Here is a 14,873-nt window from a genome sequence, read left to right as displayed (position 1 = left end):
TCCTAAGAGCCTAACCATCAAGTTATGTATGGTCCCAATCCCCGAGTTGTCAAATAATATTCCTGGAAATCAGAACATGATGTTTTTCTGCTGAAAACAGAATGGCGGACTTTTTGTAGAAAAATAGAAAATTCACTTGTATATATGAAATATTTTCCATTAATAATACTTTCTTCATTCATTTTGGGTTGGCATTAAGAATTGTTTTATGTGACTAAATAGCAAGAAAATGGACAATCTTGGAAACTGCTGATCTTAGTTTTCTTGGTTACATAATCAAGATGGTTGAAATTCATGCAAAAGGCATTTTCTGCTAATGAAATTGTTTTGGTTTCTGTGATTGAATCATCATTCCCTGGCATTCTGCAAATGGCACCATGACTTTATCCTGCTCTATCAATATCATTCAAAAAACACAGCAATTATTAAAATCTTTTTGGCTGGAACCCCGGGGTCATTTCCCCAATGACTCATTGCAGAAATTACTACAAATTACCTATTTTTCCATCTACTTTTTTCTCTCTCCACTGAATTTACAGACCACTTTTACCTCTCTGCTGGACTACTTAAAAGTCTCCCTACTGGTCAAATTACTTCCATTTTTTGCTTGTTCTCTATACTGCCCCCCTTCCAACCCCACTCCAATTCCATTCTCCAAATAGAAGCCAGAGCCACCTTTAAAACTTATTTATCAAAGCATACTTACATGCTTAAACTCCTTTGTTTTCTATTGCACTTAGGATAAAATACAAAATCCTGAACATGGCCTTCACGAGCAGTTCCCTGACCTCTCCAACCCTGGAGCATGCTTTTCTACCCACTCAGTTCCTACCTTACTAGTTCAAGGGACTTCCATCTGATCCTGGGGCCTACTGAGCTCCTTTCCTCCTTAGTTAAGGCCTTTGCCTATAATGTGTTCACCTAGCTACCCAGTCCTAGAAGCCTGTCCTCAGTCTCTCTGCCTGGCTATATCCCTAGGTCCTACTTCCTCCTTTAAGTTTCTTTTTTTGTAATGGATTTATGATTTCTTTTTATTTATTTAATTAATTTATTTTTGGCTGCGTTGGGTCTTCCTTGCTGCGCACAGGCTTTCTCTAGTTGCAGCAAGCGGGGGCTACTCTTTGTTGCGGTGCGCGGGCTTCTCATTGCGGTGGCCTCTCTTGTTGTGGCGCACGGGCTTAGTTGCTCCGTGGTATGTGGAATCTTCCCGGACCAGGGCTCGAACCCGTGTCCCCTGCACTGGCAGGCGGATTCTTAACCACTGTGACACCAGGGAAGTCCCTCCTCTAAGTTTTTACCAATATTACTCCTTCAGTGAGTTTTCTCCCTTTCCCCTCATCTAAATTAGGTTCCCCTTGTTCTTTCTCAAAGGCACCCTATTTTCTTTCAGGGCACCAAAAATTTATTACAATAAGGAAAAATATAGTTTTCTCCCCACTACCAGATGTCAGCTCCACGAACAGATCTGTTTTGTATACCGTATAGGTGCAGTGCCCAGAACATATTAGGTGTCCAATAAAGGTTTGCTGGATGAATAAGTGATTAACCTTATTTCTTAATTCTAATACTTGATTCTGTCCTACCCTGGAAAGTATAAACCTGAGAGTATAATATCTTGGAACCTTAGCAGCAGGCACCAATGAAAGTTGTGAAATCTTAGTCAAAAAAGGCAACAAATGTTTTATTTCTTCAATGCAAATTACTGTATTCACCACAAGCTAAAGAAGAGAACATATATATATATATATATATATATATATATTTATATATATTTTTGAATTTACGGAAGACTAAAGACATGGAAAAAATCCAGCACCCCAACAAGTACGGCCAGGAAGGAAATCAGGTCTGTAATAGGACAATTTAATGAACTACAAACAAGAAAGGGTGGCAAAGGAAGAAAAAAATGTGCATTGAATTTAAGACACTGTAAAACTCAGAAGACATATTTACTATTCAAGTATAAACTCAGTAAGGACTTGGCATAAATTGAAAGGCAGCTGCTGAGGTACACCATTATAAAATAAGTTCTATGAATTTACAATTCTACCTTCCAATTTTCTGGGAGAAAAAACCAAACTCTTGAAGGTCTTCACCAGAGACCCTGAGAGGGAATAACACTTTGGATGAAGACATAGTCAACAATCCATGATTGAATTTCCTATTCAAAAACATGTATTTATTTTAAACAATAGGAATACGTGCTCTCAGACTGACCTCTAAGAGTTTTTGAGACTACTGGTTCAAGAGTTGCAAAGTATATTACTTCCCAAAACAATACTGATTAAAAAAAATTTTTTTAAACAAAAAACAGAGAGACCTCATTTGATGGTAGCTTAAAAATACCCTAAATACCAAATTTTCTCCAGTCTAACATTGCGATTAATTTAAGAATTCCTCCTGCGTTGTTAAAACATTTTTTCCTCACAAAATGTGGGTACTGAAATTGGATAAAAACACCATGAATGTGAAAATACCACCAATTTTCTGCAGTTAAAAAAAACTAGAATGTTCTTTGGAATCACTGAAATATCAAAAATTTGGGTTTTTTCCTACAGTCTGTGCACCTTCTTTCAGGCCCTCCATGTTGCTTGTAGTATTGACCTGTGTGATTCTAGTTTCATAGCTTCAAGTCTTGCAATATCCATGCTTAACACACCGGTGGCTCTCTGACCAATGGGAAGTTATGCTTAACCCAGAAACGCTGTCATTTACTTCTCCATAATGACTTCTGCCCAAAATAAAAACTTTAGAATATGAGACAAAACATCCTGTGTTAAACAATCAAATGAACCCAACCTGGAGAAATCCGGTGTGGTTTCAACACTCAGGAGGGCATTGTCTCCTATTGTTTCTCATGGAAGTACTGCAGGCCTAGCTGTTAGCATTCAGCTCTCCTTGGTCTTAAAAGGAATTTCTCAGGGCTGGCAAGTTGGGTTAGATTCTAGGAGAATTTTGTCTTTGACAAACTATCGTTTTTTAGCATAAAATCTGGCCATGGCTATAAGTTTCAATGTGCGTACAACTGATTTGAGAAATTTTTTTTCTTTGTTTTTCTTTTCAACATTGGCTGGAATTGAGTAGAAGTAAGTCCATGATGCCTCTTCACGTGTGTCATGAAATATGAGAAATCTGTCTGACTCTAGACACTATTTCTTTACGACACAATGGGCAGGTCTCCAGTTGCAAGGCACAATCCATGCACAGGTCACTGAGGAGAAAGACATAAACGCCAGTTAGGTCAGTGCTTCAAAAGGTCAGACTGACAATCTGCTGACTCCACCTAAAATGTTAACAAGCATGTTAACTGAAAGGGTAATAATCGCACATGGCTAAAACAAAAAGTAAATATATAAACAGCAAGTCTCTCTTCCATTTCTGATCCTCAATCTTCCTCTTCTGAGGAATAAGTTAAAAGTTCATGTGCATTCTTCCAGAAAGTCTATATGTACATAGCCTATACATACAAATGTGTATATGTAGGTAGAGATACAATGCTATTTTTTCCCAGACAGCTAGCCATCTATCCCAATATCATTTGCTGAATAGTCCTTCTCTCACCACAGATTTGACATGATGCCTTTATCATACGTTAAATTTTTCTTTGTAGTCAGTTCTATTTCTGGGCTTCTGTTCCATTGTTGTGTCATTCTTTTCATATACTGGGGCAAAACTATTAACCTTTCTTTAAGTATAGTTGATTTACATTATTGTATTAGTTTCAGGCGTACAACATAGTGATTAAAATTTTTTATAAATTATACTCCAATTAAAGCTAGGGACTTCCCTGGTGGTCCAGCGGTTAAGAATCTGCCTTCCAGTGCAAGGGACGCAGGTTTGATCCCTGGTCGGGGAACTAAGATCCCACATGCCACGGGGCAACTAAGCCCTAGCGCCGCAACTACTGATCCTGCTCCCCACAACTAGAAAGCCCCTGTACACTGCAACCACAGAGCCCTCACACTCTGGAGCCCGCACGCCACAACTAGAGAGAAGCCTGTGCACCAAAACGAAAGATCCTGCGTGCCTCAATTAAGACCAGACGCAGCCAAAAATAAATAAATAAATACATAAAAAAAAAAGATATTGGCTATCGTCCCTGTGCTGGACAATATATCCTCATAGCTTATTTATTTTATACATAGTAGTTTGGACCTCTTAATCCCCTGCCCCTATCTAGCTCCCGCCCTCTTCCCACTGGTAACTGCTAGTTTGTTCTCTATATCTGTAAGTCTGTTTCTGTTTTGTTATATTCACTCGTTTGTTTTATTTTAGATTCCACATATAAGTGATAATATACAGTATTTGTCTTTCTTTGTCTGACTTATTTCACTAAGCCTAATACCTTCCAGGTCCATCCATGTTGTTGCAAATTTAACATTTATTTTAATATATTTTAAGATGTGGTAGGTAGGGTTGGTCCTCTCCATAACTCTTCTTTTTCAGAATTTTCTTGTCTTAGTATCATAAACTTTTAAGTTAGCATTTCTATTTCCAGAAAAAAAAAAAACAACCCCGAAAACCCATGTTGTCCTTTTTTTTTTTTTTTTTCGGTACGCGGGCCTCTCACTGTTGTGGCCTCTCCCATTGCGGAGCATAGGCTCCGGACGTGCAGGCTCAGCGGCCATGGCTCACAGGCCCAGCCGCTCCGCGGCATGTGGGATCTTCCCAGATCGAGGCACGAACCCGTGTCCCCTGCATTGGCAGGCGGACTCTCAACCAATGCGCCACCAGGGAAGCCCCATGTTGTCCTTTTTATATGGACCAAATTAAACTTAGAGTTTAGGGAAAACTGTCACGTTTACGACACTAAGAGGTCTTCCTATCCAAGACCAGATCCAGTTATTCAAGTCTTCTTTACATTCCTTGGTAGTTTAAAAGTTTTCTTCAGATAGGCACCATATATTTCTTGGAATGTATTCTTAAGCTTTTTTTTTGTCTATTGTAAAAGGGACCTTCAAATATTTGTTCTAATTAGTTGTTATTTATATATAGAAAGCTATTGTTTTAAGTTATTTTTTGTAACCAGCTAGCTTATTCAATTGTCACAATGATTCTAATAGGCTTTTAGTCAATTCTCCTGATATCTACCTATGTAATCTATTATCTCCAAATGATGATTTTGCTCCTTTTTCCAGTTTTAATCCCTTTTCTCTTTCTTGTCTAACTGTTTTAGCTTATACAGTGCAAGTCACAGTGGTGATAGCAGGCATCCTTGTCTTGTCTCCAGCATCTCTTGCAATGCTTCCAGTGTGACACCATTAAAAAGATGCTAGTGTTTGGCTGAGATATATACATCTTTTATATTGCTAAGGAAGTATCCATCCATTCTTATTTTATACGATTTTATTCCCTACATCCATTTCTGTTTTGCAGTATTCCATCCATTTGGGATGGATACTGAATTTTAACAAATACCTTTTCAGCATTTTTGGAGCAAGTGTTAATTCTTTGCTCCACTGTCCCTTGGCCTATTTGGGAAATTATATGAATTGATTTCCTATATTGTACTAACCTTGCATTCCTGAAATAAGCCCCCTTGGTTGTGTTGCTGGGTCCTATTTGGTAATAATTTATTTAGGATTTTTAGGTTTATATTCATAAGTTTTCTTTCCTTTTTTTTTAAGATTTTTTTTTATGTGGACCATTTTTAAAGTCTTTATTGGATCTGTTACAATATTGCTTCTGTCTTACGTTTTGGTTTTTTGGCCGTGAGGCATGTGGGATCTTAGCTTCCGGACCAGGGATCGAACCCGCACCCCCTACATTGGAAGGCAAAGTCTTAACCACTGGACCACGAGGGAAGTCCCACATAAGTTTTCTTTTTTTGTGTGTTTTGTCAGCTTTTCATATGATTACGATGCAGGCTTTGTAAAAAGAATATTGTAGTTTTCCTATTATCTCTGTGGTCTGGAGAAGTTTAAATAGAATCTATCTATTCCCTGAAAGTTTGAAAGAATTCACCTGTGAAACCATCTGGGCTTAGTGCTTTTAGTGGCAGAGGCAAAGGTAGCTTTGATAATCATCTCAATTTCTTTTACGGTAACAGGAATGCTTAGATTTTCAGTCTCTTCTAGGGGTTGGCTCATGTCATTCCATTTAGCCAGATTTCTCTTCTTAACCTCTACCCTTCTAAAATTGTTGTTGTTGCTGAAAGTGGAGCTAAATTTTCTTATAATTCTTTTATTTCCTCTTCCAACTCTGTTTTGGATATATCTAGTAAGGAGACTGGTCATACTTAAGATACCTGGTTCTAAGTTTTTAGATTTCAGCCCTCTTTCATGAGCCCTTATTGTGCACAAAACCACCAAGAAGGGCCAGAAAGCTCAGAGATGAATAAGCCCAGATCCTCAGGCACTCTGGGCTAGAGAGTTGATACAGAGGAATAATCACAGCTGGAGTCACGGTGCCTTTCTTTCAGAAGAGAGACTGGTATAGCTAGTGGTGAAATGAGATAAACTCACTGCATGTATGTCCCTTACCAGACAATTAGATAACAACCCATTTAATAAGATGGCAAATGTACAGAGGCAGAGTCAGGGGCTCAGGCTGAGTCAGACCTGGGGGAGACAAACTGGGGTCCATCACTCCAGGCTCTGGCCCCGTAGGCGACCTGCTGGCTAAAGCTATGTCAAGAATAAGAGCAAGGCAGGGTATGGGATGTGATGAATTACAGGGAGCTGGCCTGGAACATCAGCATAGGTATTGCTCATATACAATCAGCACACAAGCCTGGGCTAGGCCAAGGCCAGCACACTGCCCAACTCCTCTTCCCCTTTCTAACCTTAGTTGGGATGGCCTTTTTAGGGACTGTCTTACTTGCTGCTCTTGCTGATGTCTTAGACACTCTGTTCTATAGGATCCAGGCTGCCCTTGTCTCATACAACTGAAATTTGGTTAGATGGCAGGGAGGTGCTGCCATCTCAATGCTTAGGAGGGTGAATAATAAGTAAATGAGAAGGCTCTAAAACTAAAAGGGATTTCCCAAGAGGCTCATAATTAGCATTAAACCTTTTACATTTTGTGAATAAAAACTGTTTAAACTATAGTGTTGAGTAAATTAAGTAAAACAAAAACAGGCCTTCCATATCAAGCAGCTTCTTCTATTTCAGGTACTTTCTGGAAGACAGCCATGTACTACTTGGCAAACTCTAATTCCTCATTCAGCCCACTTTGGATATTATAAACCTTGATGAACAGCTATGGAACTGGTAACACTGTAAAAAGCAATTCAGGAACAGGATGAAACTTTGTCTAATATAATGTACAAAAGAGGAAATGACCAAACAAACCCTCTTACCTGTGTCCACATGGCTTCAATTGTGTGTCTGCTACCTCATCGCAACACAGGGAGCAGCAGTTTTCCCGGATACTAACTTGCTTCAACAGAGCAAGACGCCTGTGCCTGAGTAGAAAACACAGTTTGAAACTCATTTTGTCAACAAATAAATGGGGCCTGTTAGCAGTGATGCATACGAAGTGCCTTGAAAATGCTCTGCACATGTGAGTCTACCATGTATTCCCTAAGCTTTGTTCAGTAAAGTTTTCACACAAGACATCTCATTTCAATCTTTCAATGATTTTCTAAAATAGAGAATGAAGGAGGCATGGTCATTCCCATTTTACAAAGAAAAGGGCAGGAAATGATTTGCATAAGGTCACAGACAAGGAAATGATTTGTATGGGTCAGACACAGTAAACAGATTCAGGAATCAAATTTAAGTCTTTTGGTTCTAAGTCCAGTGCTTTTTTTATTTTACCAGCAAATTAAAAAAAATTTTTTTGTTTACCTATCTATCTATCATCTATCTATCTATCTTGTCTATCTCGGCTGTGCCGGGTCTTAGTTTCGGCACTCGGAATTCTTGGTTACACCATGCATGCAGGATCTAGTTCCCTGACCAGGGATCGAACCCTGCATTGGGAGTGCGGAATCTTACCCACTGGACCACCAGGGAAGTCCCTACCAGCAAATTTTAACATTTTAAGTCACACACTCTTAAGAGTTTGAGGAAACGCATAGAGCATTTCCCAAGAAAAATGCACACACACAATTTTCAATGTGTTTATGACAGCTCATCATAGCCACCCTGGAAGTCCAGACACCTTGGGTTAGAAGCCTCGCATTATACTTTCACTCAGCTTGGAATGGAAAAGCAGACATGCAGAACTGCTCTGCTGAAGGTACAGCCTGATGGATGGCCAAGAGAAACAGGAAACATTCGTTCAATTCACATAAGGCCTTATTATGTGCCAGGCACTGTTCCAAGCTTTGGAGATTCAGCAGTGAAGAGAGGACTAAAAAAATATCCCTGCCTTCAGAGAGTTTACACTCCAGTGGGGGGAAAACAGACAATAAATCAGATTAAAAAGTAAGATAGGCAGATTTTTAAATGCTAATGAGTAGTGTGAAGAAAAATAAAGCAGGGAGAAGAATAAGGAGTGTGTATGTGAGAGGCAGGGAGTTATAATTTTAAATACGGCAGCTAGGGAAAATCTCACTAAGATGACATTTAAGTGAAGACATGAAGGGAGTGAGAGAGTGAGCTTGCGGGCATCTTGGAGAGAAATTGTGATTTATGATAAAAAATATATTTTGTTTACATCTGCATTCCTGGCACAGATTCCTAAAACCCTCGATGATTCATAAGTTAAGAGAGCTAGAAAGGTCTTTTGTTCTGTTAATGAGGCGGCTTTTAAAAAGCCCGCTAGGTACCTAAGGATGGGACTGGGAACCAACCAGGTGATTAGAAGGTTGGAACTTTTCAGTTCCCTCCTCTCTCCTCTGCCCCACCTCCTGGGATGGGAAGTGGGCTGGAGACTGAGTTCCATCATCAAAGGCCAATGATTTAATGAACCAGCCCTGTGTAATGAAGCCTCCCTACCAACCGAAAAGGACAAGGTTCAAAGAGTTTCAGGGCTGGTGAACAAGTGAGAGGCAGGGAGATTGGCATGCACAGATAGCCTGTTCCTGAGTTATATACTATTCTAATAAACCGGTAACCTAGTAAGAAGTAAACTGCTTTCCTGAGTTCTGTGGTGGCAGCTCTAGCAAATTAATCAAACCCAAGGAGGAGGTCATGGGAGCCTCCAATTTACAGCCACTTGGTCATAACCTGGACTTGTGACTGGCAGCTAAAGTGGGAGAAAAGGGCAGTCTTTGCAGGACTGAGTCCTTCACCAGTGGGATCTGATGCTATCTCCAGTTAGACAGTGTCAGAATTGAGTTAACTGCTCAGTGGTCCTGGAAAACACACATCAGAACATTCTAGTAGCAAGAAGCATTGCGACAGCAGAACATTCTAGTGCAAAGGCCCTGGGGCTACAATAGTAGACCTGGTATGTTTCAGGAGCAGCAAGGAGGCCAGGATGGCTGAAAGAGCAGGAGCATATGGGAGAGGGTCGGAGGTCAGAGAAGTAATGGAGGAGAGGAGGGGACAAATCGTATAGAGGATTTAAGCTTTTACCTTAAGTGAGAGGAAGCCACTAGAGTCTTTTCAGCACAGAAGTGCATGATCTGATTTATGTTGTAACAAAAACATTCTGGAGGCTGTGCTGAATAGACCGAAGGGAGTTAAGGCAGGAACAGGGAGACTACAGTTTAAGGGCAGGGCAAGAACAATCCAGGTGGAAAATGATGGAGGCTTCAACCATGGTGGTAGCAGGGAGAGGGATAAGAAGTAGTTGGATTTGGGATATATTCTGAAGGCACAGCCCACAGGATTTGCTGAGGGATCTGTCGTGGAAATGGCAGAAAATCATTCCCTGCCTTGTCAAGGATACTCTAGGATTACGGCCCGGGAAACTGGAATGACAATGGAGCTATTAACAGAGATGAGGGAAAACTGTAAGAGAAGCAGGTGGTCATGAGTGGATGACTTCTGTAGCTGAGAGGTGGGTACATGGTGCTTTATTGTACTATTCTTTTTTTTCTTTTGTGTGTATCTGAAGTTTTCCATAATAAAAAATTTAAGAAGAAAAAAAAAGAATGAATAGAAGAAGAGATAGAGACAGAGAGGATTTACAATATAGAACAATTTACAAAATGCCAGATAGAAACAGGACCATGATCTCCTACCCTGAAGTCAGAAAAGAATACTATTTCTATGAGTAAAAAAGGACCCCTTCGCATTAAGGAGGCCACTCAGTCTCCAACAACTCCTGTCTTGGTGTCACTGTCACAAAAGCAAAGTCTAGTGTATTATAGGACTGCCCGAGCTTGTAACTGCTGTTCTTATTCAAGGCAGGCTGCACTTTGGGCGCGAAAGTGATGTGGTACCAAGAGAAGCTGCCCATAAAAGACGACTTTCCGACAGTTGGCGCCTACTGCCATCTGACTTTTGGAAAGTTTAATTCTGCAGGGGTGGTTAACTAAATGCTGAAGCACTTTTAACCAAGGCCAGCCTCCAGGGGAACTCTTAGATGGATGGATTGTACCTTTCAGGGCGTGTGTGAGAAGGCAGACTTGTTTATGGGCCGCATCCAAGAAGACAGGCTACATAAAAAAAATGATGGGGCATGACAGATGAGAAAGGTGTTACTTCACACTTCCACTAAGAGGAATCTGAAGTTCAGAATCCCTGTCAGGCACCAAGACAAGGTGAAAGGAAGTTCTAAGAATGAACTTCAGATCTCTGAGCCGGGATACAAGTGGCCCTTCTGTTCCTGAGATATTATGGAGGCTCTGCCACTGCAGGGCTGTCATCACTGTGTGACATTTTCTAGTTCATCTGGAAACTGCTGACTGAGCCACTCTCAAGCCTTGGGACACTGAGTCCAAGGTGAAGTACACTGCAGAAGGGCTCGTTACAAACCTGCGTTTTGAGCCAGAACAGGAGCTAGGATTACAACATTATGTTACAGATACCTTTAAGACCATAAAGGCCCAACACTGGCTATGCCATGGCCAGTGTGGTCTCTTTGACTGCAGATTCCTTACCTAGGCAAAATGATTTTCTCTTCAGCTGTTAGGAAGGCGTAGTCATTAAAAGTGCTAAATTTCACAGATGGTGGATATTTGAATGGTTTTGCTCCAAAATTGAACTCACATTGTTGATATGACATGAAACTAGCTGCAGCAAAAAATCCAGATCTACAAATAAAAATAAACAGAGGTCAAGAGAATTCATAAAGCAAAGTAAAGCTCTTACACAAAGTGGTGTTCAGAAAATGGGAATAAGTCATACCCGAGCAGAAAGAAGGGTGACATTCTGTTTATTAACCTAGACAGGACTGTGAACCAGAGAACATCCTGCTCTTACTTTCCTATATCAAACTCTGGGAGGGTTTTAGGTAAGATCAAATGGGTCTCCAATTACTTGAAATACAGTGATTTCTCATCACAACTGACTACATAAACGGACAAAGTTTTTTTTTTTTTTTTTTTTTTCTGGAGAAAAGTACATTCCATGCATCTGCTCAAATTTTTGACTGAGAGAAGGTACTTACACAGTAGATGAAAAGACTTGCTTCTCAGGAGGCAGCTGGTTGCCATTTAAAAAGAAAATCATTTGCTTTTCATTCAAATCTAACAGAAATCCTACTGTGTCTCCTAGAGGATAAAGTGAAACACTGTTAGGATATGGAGATTCTGCTGTCTCAGGGTTTTAATGTCACTGTATTAAGTCTGTTTTTATAGCCCTGTACTCAACATATTCATCATTTTTGCTTCTTCTGCAACTGATCTGACCCATTTACATCAATATTTGGATGTACCATTAAGAGGAAAATGCTGCCAATTAATCTATGAAAAGTCATCAATTGTAAGATGCATCCCAATTTCAAAGATGTGAAAATGTGGGGAAAATATGCATTTGGGGATCAGTAAAATATGGTGAGATCAAAATCATGAACTTTTTTGCTTCTCTGGTGAGAGTTAAAACTCTCTGAGAGGGAATTCCCCAGCAGTCCAGTGGTTAGGACTCTGTGCTTTCACTGCCGAGGGCAAGGGTTCAATCCCTGGTCTGGGAACTAAGATCCTGCAAGCTGTGAGGCACAGCCAAAAAAACAAAACAAAACTAAACTGTCTGACATAACAACTGCCCCCAAACATGTTTTTTTTTTAAAGCATTCATATTCACTCATAAAGTTTTTGCTTTTTTTTTTTTTTTTGCGGTACATGGGCCTCTCACTGTTGTGGCCTCTCCCGCCGCGGAGCACAGGCTCCGGACGCGCAGTCCCAGCGGCCATGGCTCATGGGTCCAGCCGCTCCGCGGCATGTAGGATCCTCCCGGACCACGGCACGAACCCATGTGCCCTGCATCAGCAGGCGGACTCTCAACCACTGCGCCACCAGGGAAGCCCAAGTTTTTGCTTTTTAAAATGTCAAAGGGACTTCCCTGGTGGCACAGTGGTTAAGAATCTGTCTGCCAACACAGGGGATATGGGTTCGATCCCTGGTTTGGGAACAGCCCACGTGCCACAACTACTGAAGCCTGTACGCCTAGAGCCTTTGCTCTGCAACAGGGAAGCCATCGCAATGAGAAGTGCACGCACCACAATGAAGAGTAGCTCCCGCTCACTGCAACTAGAGAAAGCCCGAACACAACAAAAAAGACCCAATGCAGCCAAAAATAAATAAATAAAAAATAAATTTATAAAAATAAATAAATAGTCAAAGATAAATACATGAAATTATAAAGTAATGACAAGAAAAATTGACCCTCAGTGGTACTGGAGGAAAATCTGGCAATATATGGCAAAAGCCTTGAAATTCTGTATACCCTTTGCCAGAGAAGATTCATTTCTAAGGATTTATCCTGAGAAAATCCAGAATGGTTTATAATTTTTTTATAATAATAATTTTAAAAGGCAAAAAATGTAACTTCCAACCTTGAGGCATTGATTAATATAGTACTATTATATAATGGAATATTGAAAAGCCATTAAAAACAATGTTATTTAATAACCTGGAAAGCTGTTCAAGGCATAGTAAGTGTAACAACAAAAAATATACACCATACACAAAAATAAACTCAAAATGGATTAAAGACCTAAATGTAATGCCGGATACTATAAAACTCTTAGGGGAAAACATGGGCAGAACACTTTTTCACATAAATCGCAGCAAGATCTTTTTTGATCCACCTCCTAGAGTAATGAAAATAAAAACAAACAAATGGGACCTAATTAAACTTAAAAGCTCTTGCACAGCAAAGGAAACCATAAACAAAATGAAAAGACAACCCTCAGAATGGGAGAAAATATTTGCAAACAAAGCAATCAACAAGGGATTAATCTCCGAAATATACAAACAGCTCATGCAGCTCAATATCAAAAAAACAAAACAACCCAATTAAAAAATGGGTGGAAGATCTAAATCGACATTTCTCCAAAGAAGACATACACATGGCTAAAAAGCACATGAAAAGATGCTTTGGGCTTCCCTGGTGGCGCAGTGGTTGAGAGTCCGCCTGCCGATGCAGGGGACACGGGTTTCTGTCCCGGTCCAGGATGATCCCACATACCGCGGAGCGGCTGGGCCCGTTAGCCATGGCTGCTGAGCCTGTGCATCCGGAGCCTGTGCTCCGCAACGGGAGAGGCCACAACAGTGAGAGGCCCGCGTACCGCAAAAAAAAAAAAAAAAAAAAAGCTCAACATCACTAATTATTAGAGAAATGCAAATCAAAACTACAATGAAGTAAGAACTCACACCAGTTAGAACGGCCATCATCAAAAAATATACAAACAATAAGTGTTGGAGAGGGTGGGGAGAAAAGGGAATCTTCCTACACTTTTTGTGGGAATGTAAATTGGTACAGGCACTATGAAGAACGGTATGGAGGTTCTATAAAAAACTAAAACTAGAGCTACCATATGATCCAGCAATCCCACTCCTGGGCATATATCAGGAGAAAACCATAATTTGAGAAGATACATGCATCCCAATGTTCACTGCAGCTCTATTTACAGTAGTCAGGACATGGAAACAACCTAAATGTCCATCAACAGAGGAATGGATAAAAAGGATGTGGTGCATATATACAATGTAATATTATTCAGCCATAAAAAAGAATGAAATAATGCCATTTGCAGCAACATGGATGGACCTAGAGATTGTCATACTGAGTGATGTAAGTCAGACAGAGAAAGACAAATATCACACGATATCGCTTATATGTGGAGTCTAAAGTAAGGGTACAAATGAACTTATCTACAAAACAGAAATAGAGTTATAGATGTAGAAAACAAACTTATGGTTACCAGGGGGTAAGGGCAGGGGAGGGACAAATTGGGAGATTGGGATTGACACATACACACTACTATATATAAAATAGATAACTAATAAGGACCTACTGTATAGCACAGGGAACTCTACTCAGTACTCTCTAATGGCCTATATGGGAAAAGAATCTAAAAAAGAGTGGATATATGTATATGTATAACTGATTTGCTTTGCTGTACATCTGAAACTAACACAACATTGTAAATCAACTATACTCCAATAAAAATTTTAAAAAAATGTTAAAGGTAAATTAATAAAAAAAATACATATCTATATATACACACCAGATTGTGTTTTAAAGAAATCTCTGGATGGAGGAATTACATGAGATTTTGGTTTCATTTGCTTTTTACCCCTATTTTCCAAATTTTATAATAAACTTAAGAAATCTTTTAAAAAATCATTAAAAAAACAAACAAGACAGTCTTTGCAGACAGTACCTCTATCTTAATGCTTTGTTAAATGAAGAAGTGTTGGGACTTCCCTGGTGGCGCAGTGGTTAAGAATCCGCCTGCCAATGCAGGGGACATGGGTTCGATCTCTGGTCAGGGAAGATCCCACATGCTGCAGAGCAACTAAACCAGTGTGCCACAAACTACTGAGTCTGCGGTCTAGAGCCCGCAAGCCACAACTACTGAGCCCACGTGCC

General features: G+C 40.1%; 1 protein-coding gene across 2 annotated transcripts in view; it reads right to left on the bottom strand.

Annotated features, from left to right (window-relative positions):
• Window positions 1–1,715: 1,715 nt before the first annotated feature.
• Window positions 1,716–14,873, bottom strand: part of RSPRY1 (ring finger and SPRY domain containing 1) — a 46,668-nt gene continuing 33,510 nt past the window's right edge. For both annotated transcript variants that reach the window (XM_082676365.1, XM_082676366.1), the window contains exons 12-15: window positions 11,449–11,551; window positions 10,940–11,092; window positions 7,301–7,405; window positions 1,716–3,211 (exon numbers count right to left, since the gene is read on the bottom strand). In XM_082676365.1, the coding sequence (XP_082532491.1) occupies window positions 3,115–3,211; window positions 7,301–7,405; window positions 10,940–11,092; window positions 11,449–11,551 (458 nt within the window). In that variant the 3' untranslated portion in view covers window positions 1,716–3,114. The remainder of the gene's footprint in view (window positions 3,212–7,300; window positions 7,406–10,939; window positions 11,093–11,448; window positions 11,552–14,873) is intronic.

This window comes from Grampus griseus (genome assembly GCF_964374135.1).
Source record: "Grampus griseus genome assembly, chromosome: 19".
Lineage (NCBI taxonomy): Eukaryota > Metazoa > Chordata > Mammalia > Artiodactyla > Delphinidae > Grampus > Grampus griseus.
The sequence above is the reverse complement of the archived record's forward strand: the minus strand, read 5'-3'. Positions and strand labels throughout refer to the sequence as shown.